General features: G+C 38.6%; 1 protein-coding gene across 14 annotated transcripts in view; it reads right to left on the bottom strand.

Moving 5' to 3' along the window:
* Positions 1-16,017, bottom strand: part of DTNB (dystrobrevin beta) — a 296,213-nt gene that overhangs the window by 238,784 nt on the left and 41,412 nt on the right. For all 14 annotated transcript variants that reach the window (XR_002004731.4, XR_010130034.1, XM_004028945.5 and 11 more), the window contains exon 4: positions 13,980-14,193. Coding sequence is in view for 12 of the 14 variants with exons in the window: in XM_004028945.5 (XP_004028994.1) it covers positions 13,980-14,193 (214 nt within the window). In the remaining 2 variants the exon portion in view is untranslated. The remainder of the gene's footprint in view (positions 1-13,979; positions 14,194-16,017) is intronic.

Here is a 16,017-nt window from a genome sequence, read left to right as displayed (position 1 = left end):
AGGAAAAAAAAAGAATTTCTTCCATGTGACAATGGGCATCTTTAAAAATAATCACGGTGACCATCATACTCAGTGAAGAAAGACTGAGTGCTTGTCCCCTAAGATTAAGAACAAATCAAGAGGACTGCCCCCACCACTCCTTGTCAACATCACACTGCAGAACCCAGCTCGTGAAATAAGACAAGAAAAATAAACAAAAAACACATTAGAAGTAAAGAAATAAAACTGTGTCCATTCCAGGCAATATGATCATATGTAGAAAGCTATAGAACTACTAACAACACTATAATAAGTGAGTTTAACAACACTGCAGAATGTAAGGTCAAAATTAAAAATTCAATTTTATTTCTCTAAACTAGCAGAAGACTATTGGAAATACAACAGCAACAAAAATATAAATAATTAAATAATATTTTTAAAAGCATGTTCAAGATCTGTATGCTGAAAACTACAAAATACAAATGAAAGAAATCAAAAAAGATTTAGAGAGATATACTATGTTCATAAAATGGAAGGTTCAGTGTAATTTAAATGCCAATTTTCTCTAAACTGCTCAGAATCCCATTGCGATTCAATGCAATCCTCTAAGGAGATGGAGGCGGGGAAAAACAAGACAAAACAAAACTGTTTTTCCTACTCTCTTACACAGCAATTCACTTCTGACACCAGATGCCTAGGGAGTTATTTCCCCACACACCAAGCAAGCAATTCTCCAGCAGATACCAGCTGGATGTCTATAATCTGATTCAAGTCCGACACCATTTACCTGGAGATAGCATCAGATCCCACAGGCTGAGGGCTCATTCCCACAAGACTGCTCCCCACTTCAGATACCAGTAGCAAGTAGTAGGCTGTCACCTATACTTCTGACCAACGAACTATAAAATTGCGGTTCCCATGACCCTTCCTTGGACTGATTAGTTTGCTAGACTGGCTCACAGAACTCAGGAAAACACCTATATTTAACCACTTATTTATGCAGGATATTATAAAAGATACAGATGAACAATCAGATGGAGGAGATGCATGGGGTGTGTTTTGCGGGAAGGGGCACACAGCTTCCATGCCTTCCTGAGGTGTGCTACACTCCAGGAACTTTCACCTGCTCAGCTATCTGGAAGTTCTCCAAACCTAGTCCTTTTGGGTTTTTAATAGAGGCTTCATTACCTAGGGGTGACTGATTATATCTTTGGCCACTGGTGATCTGCCTTCAGCCCCTCTTCCTTCTTTGAGGTTAAGGAGTGGGGCTTAAAGTCCCAACTCTCTAATCAATCACATGATTAGCTCCCCTGACAAACAGTCTATATGCTAAGAGTGGCCTCCTTAGGACAAAAGATGCTCCTATCACTCAGGAAATTACAAAGGTATTAGGAGTTCAGTGTAAAGAACTGGGGTCAAAGCCCAAATACTAGAACAAAAGATTCTACCACCTATCTACAAGGGGGTATCAGGAGCTCTGTCTCAGGAACCCGGGCAGCGATCAAACGTTAGAACAAAAGATTCTCCTACAACCCCTATCACTCAGGAAATTACAAGGGTCTCAGGGGCTCTGTGCCAGGGACTGAGGGCAGACCAACATGTATATTTCTTATTATTTCGCAAATCCCAATTGAATTCACAAAAGGGTATTTCCGTAGAAATCAACAGGATCATTTCTTGTGTATTTTTAGAGTTCTAAACCCATACAAATCCTCAATAAGGTATGAGAATAAAGATACTATTCAGATGCCTAAACCCCATCCTGTTCTTGTTACGTTGAAAAAGTCCCTTGTGCTATTTTCATATGCATCCGGAGCTGAGAACCACCAACATAGAGCTTTGAATGCAAGAGTAAGACTTTAGCTTTTATTTTGTTGGCAGTGATAAATCAAAGGACATAATAAAAGATTACAGAAAATTAATCACACTGCAGTTGTGTAAATCTTTCTGGCTCCAAATCTCTCCTCCTTCAAAGAGACAAAACTGTATCTATTCCTTGCTGCAGAAAAGAAACTGTTGCTATCTATGCAGACAGACAGGAAAGTGTGGCAGAGTCCAGCACACTAGCAAGAGAGCCAGGTCACACTTGCAACTCTTCCTGAGAAGAGACTTACCTCATTAATACCCATCCATAAACATTACACAATGGATCTATGATATCTTTACTTCTATATATTATAATAATTAGCACTTGTACAACATTTTCTTAATCTTCAAAATGTTTTTAGAAACACTAATATTTTACAACACTTTGCATCCTTATTCAAAATATCCTTTGACTCAACCCTGTTGTAAATATTAGTCCTAGATTCAGAGACTCTCATATTCAAATACAGAATAACAGATATAATTCTCAATTAACCTGGACCAGCACTAAAACACTTGTATTCTTTTCCATTCATTAAGATTATTATTAGTCTCAATGGCTGGTCTCTGATGAAAGAATCTGTTAATTTACAGAATAATCTAGATCAGGCTAATTACAGTAAACAAAAAAAAAAGACTTGGCCGGGCACAGTGGCTCACGCCTGTAATCCCAGCACTTTGGGAGGCCAAGGCGGGTGGATCACGAGGTCAGGAGATGGAGACCATCCTGGCTAACACGGTGAAACCCCATCTCTACTAAAAATACAAAAAATTAGCCAGGCGTGGTGGCAGGGGCCTATAGTCCCAGCTACTCAGGAGGCTGAGGCAGGAGAATGGCGTGAACCCAGGAGGCGGAGCTTGCAGTGAGCCGAGATCGCGCCACTGCACTCCAGCCTGGGCGACAGAGCAAGACTCCGTCTCAAAAAAAAGAAAAAAAAGACTCATTAACCCCTCAATTAAGTATTGCCAATAATGTGTGGTCCCTTAACATACCATCTCTGAGATCCACTGTTTAACCATTTTTCTTATTCACAACAGCCACGTAGAAATCTCCACACATAATCTCCCACCCAACAAACTACGAATCTTCTCTTCCCTCCACCTGTATGCACTTTCAGGTGAACAAATGTATGTGTGCTTAACATCACAGGCTTTATTAAGGATCAGGGGATATGCACCAAAGTGTCAATCTGTAACTCAACAGGATAAACAGACTGTATAAGCAGAGTGGAAAGAGTTTTAAGTTCAGGTAAAAGTAGAGGAATCTGAGATTAAGGATCATAGTAAATGTGAGCGGGATGAATTTACAGACAGGAGAGATTTGGCGAAAATACTTAGTGAATCTTTAAGAATACATTCATAAGTTAAGTATGCATCCTGAGAATGGGGCAGTGGGCTCGAGGTCTTAATTATTAACCCTTCTTCCCCATTCAAATCACTTTTCATTTACCACTTTAGGTTCACAGTTAGTGCTATCAAAAGGTTTATACACTCTTCAAAAGGAAATATTAATATAAACAAAAATATACACAAAAGTTATAATTGTATATTTAAATACAGTTATAGAAACATTAAAGAAGCCAGGTGTGGTGGTTCACGCCTGCAATCCCAGCACTTTGGGAGGCCAATGCAGGCGGATCACTTGAGACCAAGAGTTTGAGACCAGCCTCAAACTGTATCAATAAAAATACAAAAATTAGCCGGGTGTGGTGATACGCGCCTGTAGTTCCAGCTACATGGGAGGCTGAGGTAGGAGAATCGCTTGAACCCATGAGGTGGAGGTTGCAGTGAGCCAAGATCACGCCACTGCTCTTTGGCATGGGCGACAGAGCAAGACCCTGTCTCAATAAAAAATTTAAAAAGAAACTTATTAAAGATACCTACTTTAAAATTCCAGTATAACTTGGCATAAAGAAATAGTTATCCAATAAAATTAATGAAGGGGTAGTCTCAACATCCTTACTTCCACAAATCATGTTACTTATATTTTTCCCTTCAAAAAGAAAAAAAACTTAGCTCTTTTCTCTCAATTGTTTGCTTTGCAGGCCAAACATCAGCAGTGACTCCTCTGCACAGAATGCTTTTCTTGGCACTGAAACCCCTCAGTCTACTTTAAGCCTAACTTCCTACAACTGCCTCCAAACAAGGCCAAGAGGAAGCATTACCTTTGCTTTTCTAATGTTTCTTTAGAGCCCCAGCATTCTTCCTCTACAACTAGAGGCAAGCAGAGAGAAAACTGCAGCTCCTCAGCACCCTGATACCGCCCGACTTTGTTCTTTATCTAACTGATTCCTTCTTCTTGGAAGAACTCATTCTTGATCCTTCCCACGAGACATCTGAAATTATTCTGTATACACTGGTCAAGTTGAAACTGAATAATTAGCTGCCAGTGGCCACAGCACATGTCCTCACCAATGTCCATGTTTTCACTACTTCCAATGTAAAGTCCAAGTTTATACCAGAATCAGTTCTCTTCAAACAAGATTTGGAAATGATATTTAACCTGGTTTCATCACAAATAATGTTACTCACTTCAAATCTGGCCTATGATAGCTACAGAGTTGATTGGTAGGTCAATATTTGAAATATAATGCAATTAACAGTGAATACGAACCCCTCTATCAAGACACTAAGATGAAAAGATAAACAGGTAATATTTGTTGAGATGATAAGACAGAAGAAACTTGTGATTTTAACCCCACTCAAATAGAAGCCCTCCAGGGAATGTCCTCCTTCAGTAAGGGACATGATGATCCCTTTCTCAGCCTTCTCTGCATGATTCATTTCCATAGCCCTATCATTTTACAGTCTGACAATAAACTATGCATATGACTTCTAAAAAGAGTTATTATCCAACACTGAGAAAACACCATTATTAGCTCTGTGCCAAGCTAAGCAGACAATGAGTCACCCTGAATAAACGCTGTTATGTTTTAACATGCAGGTACCTTCTGAAGCCTCTGAAGTCCCCACCTGTTCCCTGTGGATGGGAAATCATTCGTTTCAGTTCAATAAGGTCTCAAATTCTGTCTTTCAATATTTAAAACTAACCAAATCTGGATGACGTTTCTAGCTTTACACTATCTAGTAGGAGTTTGCTATTCAAATTAATACTTTTGAAAACAAGACTACAGGTAGTATTTTGTACTTAACACAAGCTGTTTCTATCTCTTTAGCAAATGATTGTGGATGCTGCCAACCACAAATTTCTCACACGGAAACAAACTTCAACTTCAGAAACACTATTACCAGTCCGATTATCATATGTAGCTAAAAGTAATAAGAGCATCTCTCTTTGATTTTCAAAAACTCGCATTCTGCCAATTAATCTTAATTTACAAAACTTCACAGTGAATGGATGTTGCAATAATCAACTGCAAATCAAGAATCCATTTGGCAAATGTCAAACAGCTTTAATCAAGTAAAATCAACTTAGAATATTATTCAATTTTATCACAATCAGAATGCCTGCTGCTTTTCATTTCAATCTTATAAACGTTTATAAATAATCTAGCATTATACTAATTGAGCAATGAAAGAAATATAAAGCAGAATCTCTGCTCTCAAGGACATCCATTCCATTTTGAACACTTATGAAGCAGTTTACAACATTATGTAATTAAAGGCCAAAATAATAATATAAACAAGAACTGTAAGTCATCAAAAGGATGAAAATGGGATTGGTGATAATAAGGCAAGCTACACAGTAGGTAAAAACTTGGGTTGAGGCCGGGTGCAGTGGCTCACGCCTGTAATCCTAGCACTTTGAGAGGCTGAGGTGGGCAGATCAGGAGGTCAGGAGTTTGAGACCAGCCTGACCAACATGGTGAAACCCCATCTCTACTAAAAATACAAAAATTAGCCAGGCATGGTGGTACACGCCTGTAATCCCAGCTACTCAGGAGGCTGAGGCAAAAGAATCACTTGAACCTGGGAGGCAGAGGTTGCAGTGAGCTGAGATCATGCCACTGCACTCCAGCCTGGGCGACAGAGTGAGACTCCGTCTCAAAAAAAATAACAAAATAAAATAAAAACCTGGGTTGAATTCTCAGAAATAGAAAAGATTTGGACAGAACAAAAGGAGACTGGGTAATCCCAGACAGATGTGGGAGCTGAGGGGGAACAAAACACATGGCATCTGTCTGGGGAAAATGAGCATGTCATATTGGAAAAGAAGAGCGTCTCCAGGAGCGTAATTAGAGGTTGGTGTGGGCAGGGAGGTAAGCAGTGTTATCATTAAACCAACGGAGGAGTATGAGCTTAATTCAAAACCACAGGGATTCTCTGAAGGTTTCTGAAGTGGGAAGTTACATGATGAAACAGTGTCTTGATCAGATTAATTTCGAAGTGAGGTACTGAATGGACAGGAGAAGTCTCTCTGGACTTGTTACTACTTCTCTCCGTTTCAGAAGAAAACAAAGGCAAGGAAAAAGAAACACACTCAGAATAAAGTATTCCTCCTGCCCTTTATTTTAAAAAAATAAATAAAAAGAAAAGAAGCACAAAAGAATAAACAAAAAAAATTTTCTGAAAGATTAGTTAATGGTAAAATCCTTTGCAAGTCTGCATATTCTGAATTCAGAAGATTCTTATTTATAAATTAGCACAAACTCATGACTTCTGTTGGAAGAAAAGCTACAAGATAAAGAGTAAGTAAGTGATGGATGGCCAGGTGTGGTGGCTCATGCTTGTAAGCCAAGACTCTGGAAGGCCGAGGCAGGAGAATCCCTTGAAGCCAAGAGTTCAAGACCACTCTGGGCAACAAAGCAAAACCCTGTCTCTACAAAAAATAAAAAATAAAATAAATAGCCTGTTCACACTGAGAAACAGCTCTGAAATTTTAAAAAGCAAAAGAAAATAGCCAGGCATGACGGCATGCATACAACAGTCCCAGCCACTCCGGAGGCTGAAGCAGGAGAATTGCTTGAGCCCAGGAGTTCAAAGTTGCAGTGAGTTATGATCATGCCACTGCACTCCAGCCTGGGCAGCAGAGCAAGACCTTGTCTCTTAAAAAAAAGAAAATTTAAATGTGCTACAATGGTGGAAAATCTTCCCACTCAGCATAGGACTCTGATCTTACTTGGCTGGCTTTTTTCTTATGATCCTGAATCCTTCTAAAAACAAGCAGGGATGTAAATAAATACTGTACACCAACATATGAAATGTCTGTGCCTCCCAGGAAATTAGTTTTGTTTAAAAATCACTAATGAAGAAGACTGTAACCTAATATTATCTTTTATCAGCAACATCCATTCCATAATATGCTAGGCTGGGCAGATTAACAATTTATGGAAGACATTTGCTTTTATTTGAAATGGACTGGTTTGTTTCTGCTTTGTTTTGTATTGTTTTGTTTTAAACATTCAGTATTAAGGGGGAACAATATAACTTTTTAAATGGATTCAAATTAAACTGCTAAATCAACTTTTTTTTTTTTTTGAGACGGAGTTTTGCTCTTATTGCCCAGGCTGAAGTGCAGTGGTGTGATCTCGGCTCATCCCAACTTCCGCCTCCCGGGTTCAAGTGATTCTCCTGCCTCAGCCTCCCTAGGATTACAGGCATGCACCACCACCACGCCTGGCTAATTTTTGTATTTTTTTTTTTTTTAGTAGAGATGGGGTTTCTCCATGTTGGTCAGGCTGGTCTTGAACTCCTGACCTCAGGTGATCCGCCTGTCTCAGCCTCCCAAAGTGCTGGGATTACAGGCATGAGCCACTGCGCCCAGCCTAAACCAACATTTTTAAATGGTTGTTAGCCACATTTGCAAACTACACAGGAATTTTTTCATATAACTCCATCATAAATTATATAAGTATCTTTACACCAAAAGAATCTTTCAATTGTTCAAATTAGCAAGAATGTTTTCTACTGAGTGTTATTGTAGATGGTAAACAATAACCCTAGGCCTTTAAATGATGTGTTCAATACTGTATTTTGTATTTTTTAAGATTTAGATGTATTTTACAGACTTTGTCCAAACTAGTTTCATTAGATACATCATTTTTTTTACCAGTTTATTCCATTTTTAAGGTGAAATTCCATTCTATTTCTGAACCAACACTTTTGGTAAATGCCACAGACTCATTTGTAAAACATAAATGGATGAAATATATCAGAGGAAAAAAATAAGATTCAACAGTCAGAAACAAAGTATAAGAGCAATCTGGCCAAGTGCAGTGGCTTATGGCTGTATACAATCCCAGCACTTTGGGAGGCCAAGTCGGGTGGATCACTTGAGGCCAGGAGTTTGAGACCAGCCTAGCCAACATGGCAAAACCCCGTCTCTAGTGAACATAACAAAAATTAGCCAGGTGTGGTGGTGTGCGCCTGTAGTCCCAAATAGAAGGCTGAGGCATGAGAATAGCTTGAACCCAGGAGGTGGAGGTTGCAGTGAGCCAAGATTGTGCCACTGCACTAGAGCCTGGACGACAGAAAAATAAATAAATATATATATTTATTTCCATCTTTGTACCTTGACTAACATACCTTTATAATGGCCAGGAATGTCATGTTCAAATTTAGAACTGTAAGGCACCCCATACTCCTACATGGGAAGAACCTGATCCCCTTTTCTTCCCACCTCCAGCACATCCCATGCTTGAAAGGACTATGCATGCATGTGGACACTCTAGCCCACATGTCCAAGTTCTGCCCACATTCTCAGCAAACATCCACTCCTTCGCTAGTCCTTAGACACAGGGATACAACTACTTAGAAAAACAAAACAAAACAGAACAACATACACCAGGTTTGGAAGCATAAGTCCTAGAACAAATGGACCAAGAATTTAAAACTAAGAATAAACATGTTTAAAAAGACAATATAAAACAAGAACCACATATCCCAAAAAAGAAAAATCAGATATATTACATATAGAAAATACAACAGCTAAAGAAATAACAGATGGAATAAACAGTAGGATGGCTCCAGAGGAAGAACAAATTAATGAGCAGAAAGGCAGATCAATAAACTCTTCCAAAAGGAAACAAAGTTAAAGAAATTAAACCATATGTGAGGAACACTAATAGATAAAGAGGAAAGAAGTAGAAATGCCAACAGTCAGAAAACGAGAAAACAAAAACAGAGGAAATATTTGAAGAAATCATGAGCTTCTGGTAATAGCACCCTAGGTGATTCTGATCAACTCTTCCTCTGAGCAAAAAAGAAAAGATGGAGAAAGTTTAAAAAAATCTCCTTGAATATAAATTGTTGAGAACTAACAACTGAAGTTACCAAATGCAGGAGAGGCTGGATGCCCAGGGAGGTGAGTGCAATTGATGAAATCACTTTTTCCATGTAAGTGATTTGATTCCAGAGGGGGAAGCAAAATTGCTGAAGTATAGAGTAACTTTTTGATGGTACTGGGGACAAGGAGAAAGACATGGAGGCTTGGACTTGCCAAGGCAGAAGGGGTCCCTTGGCAGGACACGTGGTCCTGCTTACCCTACTCTCCTATTACTTTGGGCTCAGAGCCCAAAGGCTTCACCTAAAGGTAATCGTGTCCAGAAGTAAACAGGTCCTCACAGGTACTGAGTAAGAAACTGAATTGACGTGATCCTGGATTGCTAAGGTCTCCAGGCACCTGGAAGAAGCAAACATACATCCTTTCTTGAAGAAAACATCATCCTAGGCCTCAAATTATCCCTGCAAATAATTCTGCAATATAATGTTTGGTATATAATAAAAATAATTTTGCTATATAATGTTCAGCCTATAATAAAAAATAACAAAGCAAATAGGAAATAAAACATCATTAATGAAAACCAGAAACAACAAATAGTACAAAAAGAACTACAGGAAATCTACATATTAGATTGTAAGTGTAAACCAAAAATAAAATTCAAAGCCCCCCTGCAACCACCTGAGTAGACTCCCTCCTGGGCCAGGGCACTCTGAAATTTAACCAGAAAGGCTGGTTAAGGCCATGATGGGAAGCTGGGGATGGACATGCCTCATGATACCCTTCAGCGTTAACATCAACACAGACCTTAAGTCTGAGAAGAAACATCTACAGTCTATTCTCTCTAGAGCCTACTACTTGCAGGCTTCATCTGTGTGATAATACCTAGCTCTCCACAACTCTTTATCATAACTCTTTCAACCAACTGCCAATCAGAATATGTTTAAATCTACCTATGACGTGGAAGCTCCCTGTCCCTCTTCAAGTTGTCCCACCCTTCCAGATCAAACCAATGTACATCTTAAGTGTATCTGATTGATGTCTCATGTCTTCCTAAAATGTATAAAAGCAAGCTGTGCTCTGACCACCTTGGGCACACATTGTCAGGACCTCCTGAGGCTGTGTCATGGGTGTCTAAAAGATGGGTACTTTTGCTCGGAGTTCAAAGAAGTCAACTCTTCCTTAACCTCAACTTCAAAGAGGAGGCATTTAGTAGAAGCTGCTCACAGGGATTTTGTGAAGTCAGCCTAAGGATGGAGCTGATACAAGAAGGGGGCAAAGCCGTGCAAAGAAACAAAGCCAGAGCTCTGATGCAACCAAGATGAGGGGCTGGCCTGCCTCTGGACCCCTCAGTTTGTCAGCCTATACACATGTTGTTATGAAAAGGCCATGTGGGTAGGCTTTTTACAGCTAAAGACACTGGACTAACACAAAGGTTGGAAATAGAAAGGGGATTTTTAAGTAACAAACCTTAAAGTGTGAAATTGGCTCAGCTATAGAAGAGTAAGGAAGACCTCCTCTACCTCATGCTGGGAATTTGGATATCCTTATTATATTGGTTAAAGCACCTTTGTTGTACCTTTGCACCAGACTGTATGACTACCAATAACATTGTACCGGAGAAACTGAGAGGAAAAAAATGCAGCTATCAGTGTTTTCACAACTCCTTGTGGCTTTCACTAAGATTCTGCACCCAGGTGTTTTGTGAATATTGGTCTCTGTGCTTTTCAATGTTTTTAATTATCCAAATATAACATATTCAGAACTCTCAGTATTAAAAAAAAATTAGGTCTTAAGAAAATACTTACTTAAGGAAAAGTCTTAGATCCTATTTGTTCCTGACCATTGTTCTAGGGTCTTATACTCTATTATTATAATTATCAGAAATCATCTGGCCAAACACAGGGACTATAAATTTGGAGGTGAGAGAAGATTAAATAATTTTTGCTTTCAAACTTTAACCTTATGGAATTATGAAATACAAAGGCTGGAAGCCTCAATTAAAATAAATAACTAGGTTGTCCATGTATAAAAGGAACTCTCCAGCCTAAGTAATAAAGCAGCCAATCAATAAAAAGACTAACATTTGAAGTATTTAATGACCAAATGCCCTGGTTTTCAAAATTAACATTCTGATAACCAGATTCTTTCTTTTTTTCCAACACAAGAAGGTCAATTTTAAGCTTCCAGATAGCCAAATAAGCTCTATTATATAAAGGTTTCAAAGTTAGTAAAGATGTGATCATTTATTCTGATACCATGGTCTATGTTGTAAACACATCAAAGTGAAAATTACCCAACTCACTAATAACATACTATACCCCTTACTCTTCTTAACTCACTCATTTTTTTTTTTTTTTTGCTAGTTATTTTTGGTGTGTGTTTCTACACATCTGCCTTCAACTGATTCACTGTCCACTTATTCTCGTCTCTCTGTATGTGTCTAGCTTTCTCTGAATATGGCCCAGGATATCCTTGTACCTTCTGCTTCTAAGTTTGGTCCTCCCATTCTCCCTTTTGCCATCTCTGCCCTCTTCCTTCCTCTCCCTTCTTTAGCCATATGCTATAACCTGAATGCCTGTGTTCCCCAAAATTCACATGTTGAAATCCTAACCCCCAAGGTACGGTATTAGAAGGTGGGACCTTCTGAAGATAATTAGGTCACGAGGGGGTCCTCATGAACGGGATTATTGCCCTTATAAAAGAGGTTCCTGAGAACTCTTTTGCCCCTTTGTCATGTGAGGATACCACAAAAAGGTGCCATCTAGGAGCCAGAAAGGAGGCCCTCCCCACACACAGAATCTACCTTGATCTTGAACTTCCCAGCCTCCAGAACTGTAAGAAATAAATCTGTGTTGTTTATAGAGAGCCCAGTTCATGGCATTTTGTTAGAGCAGCCCAGTAGACTAAAGCGCCATAGTATTTAACTTACTTGACATGATTATGGAATCCAAGATTTTAATCTCTGCTTGACCATTTTTAGACAGTAAGATGGTTTTAATTTCTGACTTTAAAAAATATTGTTTCTTGAGTTAATTTGTGTTGTGTGACCTGTGAATTGATTTACTGAGTGAGTCAGTGTCATGATAAGGTGCTGCTTAGTTATTACAGAATAACAATTTTTTACTAAGGGTTTTGAAACAAAAAGACAGTTCTTGAGCAGGAAAAAATTAACCTATGGAGTCACTAACTAAAATTACTAAAAAATGGCATTAGAATTCTGGGACTTATGTCACTTATACACTCTTATTTTTAAAATTCAGATTTCTGCCGGGCACAGTGGTACACACCTGTAATGCCAGCTACTAGAGAGGCTGGGGAGGGAAGACTGTTTGAGCCCAGTAGTTAGACCAGCCTGGGAAACATAGCAAGACCCCATCTCAAAAAAATAAGTAAATTTCTTTAATAATTTTCTATTAAACAGATACGTCTAATCTGATAACGGCTTATAAAAATGGTGTGAATTTAGTGAGTGCTTAAATTATGACTTGGCTTTGACATTTCCATAGTGTTACCACTAATTCACAGACTCCTCCCTATTATAAGATATAACTAATAGCATTTTACAAATGTATGAACTCAAAGAGGGTCTACAGACAGCAAAAAATGAAGCAGAGACAATTAATCCATTCAAATCAGATGGCCAAGAGTATAGCAGAAACTGGAACTCTTGGTTCATAGAACATCACCATTTAACCTCTGTACTTCCACAATCATAAATCTGTGCTTTACAATTTTGTTGTTTCATTCTTTACAATACCAACTCAATTCTCCATGAATATAAGTGCAGCAAATCATTTCCGTTTTAATTGTAGTACATTTAAATAGTTTTCTTCTTTTGTTTCAAGATCTACTAAACTATGTTTTGCAATGAAAAAATTTAAAATAGGTTCCTAGACATAAAGAGAAAATCTGTTTGGCCAGGTGCGGTGGCTCACACCTGTAATCCCAGCACTTTGGGAGGCCAAGGTGGGCGGATCACCTGAGGTCGGGAGTTCGAGACCAGCCTGACCAACACGGAGAAACCCCGTCTTTACTAAAAATACAAAATTAGCTGGGCGTGGTGGCACATGTCTGTAATCCCAGCTACTCGGAAGGCTGAGGCAGGAGAATCGCTTGAACCCGGGAGGTGGAGGTAGTGGTGAGCCGAGCTTGCACGCCATTGCACTCCAGCCTGGGCAACAAGAGAGAAACTCCATCTCAAAAAAAAAAAAGAGAGAAAATCAGTTACTATAGTCCAATATTTGATGTTACAGAGTAAAGATTAGCCTTCTGAACAAACTAGGCATAGAAGAAAAAAGAAAGAGGAGCCTTAGAAGTCAAATAGAAAGCCCCATAATCAAATTCAAAACTTAGTGTTTTTTATGAGCTGGAGGACAGCTGTATTAAGGTATCTATAATTTTCCCAAACAATACATCTCAAATGTGATTCTCTACAATATTCCAATTAATATATGACATACTCTAGGACAGTAAGTCACTGTGAACCAGTTTCTACAGGGGCTTACACTGAATAATTTTCCTTTTTTTTTTTTTTTTTTAAGACAAAGTCTCGCTCTGTCGCCCAGGCTGGAGTGCAGTGGTGCAATCTCTGCTCACTGCAACCTCTGCCTCCCGGGTTCAAGCAATTCTCCTGCCTCAGCCTCCTAAGTAGCTGAGACTACAGGCACCCACCACCACGCCCGGCTAATTTTTTGTATTTTTAGTAGAGACGGGGTTTCACTGTATTAGCCAGGATGGTCTCCATCTCCTGACCTTGTGATCTGCCCTCCTTGGCCTCCCAAAGTGCTGGGACTACAGGTGTGAGCTACCGCGCCCAGCCAATAATTTCCCTTTTAATCATGATTCTAAGTTGCCAGCTTAGCAAGGCAACTTAGCAAGGCAGTATGGAAGAAGAATGATTCAGAGACAGGTGTTCTTAAAATGAAGTAAGCATGTAAGGTAAGGTACTAGCCTGTCATATGCAGCAATCATAAAGTTGAGGAGGAGGCTGATAGATTGTTCCACACTAATTTGGTGAGTAGAAGGAAGGCGCTTGTTCAACTGATAGTAGATGGAGGAGATGACAGTTTCAAGGCGGGACACACTGATCTCGGTGGTATGGTCCAGTGTATTAAGGCCATTGTCTCGGAAGGCTTCAATCATGTTCCAGATATCAACAAGATGAACTAAAAGACAAAGAAAATAAACTGTCAACAATTTTAAAGTGTGGTACTACCCTTCACAATAGGAATATAAAATTTATCAACTAGTTCTTAAGTTTAAAGAGAAGAAACTCTTTAGCCAACAATAAGGAAAACATTCTGTGGTCAAATAAAGAACATCAGTCCCAGACAACATCAAGGAGCCACCACAGCGGTATGGGAAGGACTACTTCCAGCCTTCACATTTAAATAGCAAGTATTTCACGTCTCTGCAAATAGTGACCCATGCAATTCCTAACAATGGATAACTTGATAAAAAGATCAAGAACTACTCCTAAGAACTTCTAGTCTTTTTGAACATTTGCTGTATTACCTTGAGTCAACTTTACTGTATTACTTTAGCCGAGCAACTAAAGCAACATTTTACAACTGAAACTTTACTGTATGACCCTAAAGAGAGAGACAAATACAACTGCATTAAGTAAAATATTAATATGCTTTAGAGGCTACTCAGAGCTCTGAACAACTCATAGCTCAGCCAAAAATAAATTTATCTACTGCATATTTCCTCCATTATTTAAGAGGCTTTCTTTTAAATTCCATTTCCAGTAATAAAGTAGGCGCGGTAGCTGGGTCTACACTCTTCTTGAAAACGACAAAAATTCCTGGATGGAATATAAAAACGTCTTAAGTGCACAAAAAAAGTAAACAATACTCAACTACACAGAAAAGAGACATTTCCTTGAAAGAAAAATAATTAAGAATGATGCCTGACTTCAAGCAACAAAGGAAGCAGAAGACTGCAAAATAATTTTAATGTGTTAAAAAGAAATCAAAACCACCAACAAAATTCTACACCTAGTATAAAAAAACTTTCAAGAAAAAAGGTTCAATAAAGACATTTTCAAGTAAAGGAAATCTGAAAGTATACTTTCCAACGCTGAAAAACTAGGGGAAGAACTGAAATTAGGAAAACACAACTATTCAAAAGAAGGCAAGAAACACAGAACAAGCAGCAAAAATAGCACAAGAAAAGATGGCTGGTGCGGACCCAAATATGTCAGTTAACTGCAGTGACTATAAACACACTAACGTACCACTTACAAGACAAAGACTGACAAATTCACAATTTTTTAAATAACCAAATGATATGCTGTTTGCAAGGGATATGTCTAAAACATAAGGACATTAAAAAAGGTTTAAATATAAGTGGATGACAATTTCCAACCAAAACAAAGGTGATGTAACTTTATTTGTAACAGGAAAAAAAAGGGGCGGGGGCGGAGCTTGGAAAACCATATGATCAACTCAATAGACATAGAAGTAGCATTTGGAAAAATCAAATACCCTTTCATAATAAAAACACAACAAACTAAAAACAGAAGAAAACTTCCTCAACCTGATAAAGGGCATCTACAACAAATCCCAATGCCAACATCATACTTAATCGGGGAAGACTGAAAGCTCTCCCCTCAAGATCAGGAACAAGACACTTCAAGTACAGGCAGCAAAAAACAGATATGCTGCATTTTATTTAAATTTTAAAAGTCTGTGTTTCAAAGGATACTATCAAGAAAGTGAAAAGGCAACCCAAAGAATGGAAAAAAATATTTGTAAACCATGCATCCGTTAAGGGTCTAGGATCCAGACATATAAAAACTCTTACAATTCAACAATTAAAAAAAGATAACCCAATTTAAAAATGGGCAAATAATTTAAATAGACATTTATCCAAAGAAGATATACAAATGGCCAACAAGCACATGAAAAGATGCTCAACATCATTAGTCATTAGGGAAATGCAAAAGAAAACTACGATAACATACCACTTCACACCCGCCAGAATAG

The sequence above is a fragment of the Gorilla gorilla genome, chromosome 12, assembly GCF_029281585.2.
Source record: "Gorilla gorilla gorilla isolate KB3781 chromosome 12, NHGRI_mGorGor1-v2.1_pri, whole genome shotgun sequence".
NCBI classification, from domain to species: domain Eukaryota; kingdom Metazoa; phylum Chordata; class Mammalia; order Primates; family Hominidae; genus Gorilla; species Gorilla gorilla.
The sequence above is the reverse complement of the archived record's forward strand: the minus strand, read 5'-3'. Positions and strand labels throughout refer to the sequence as shown.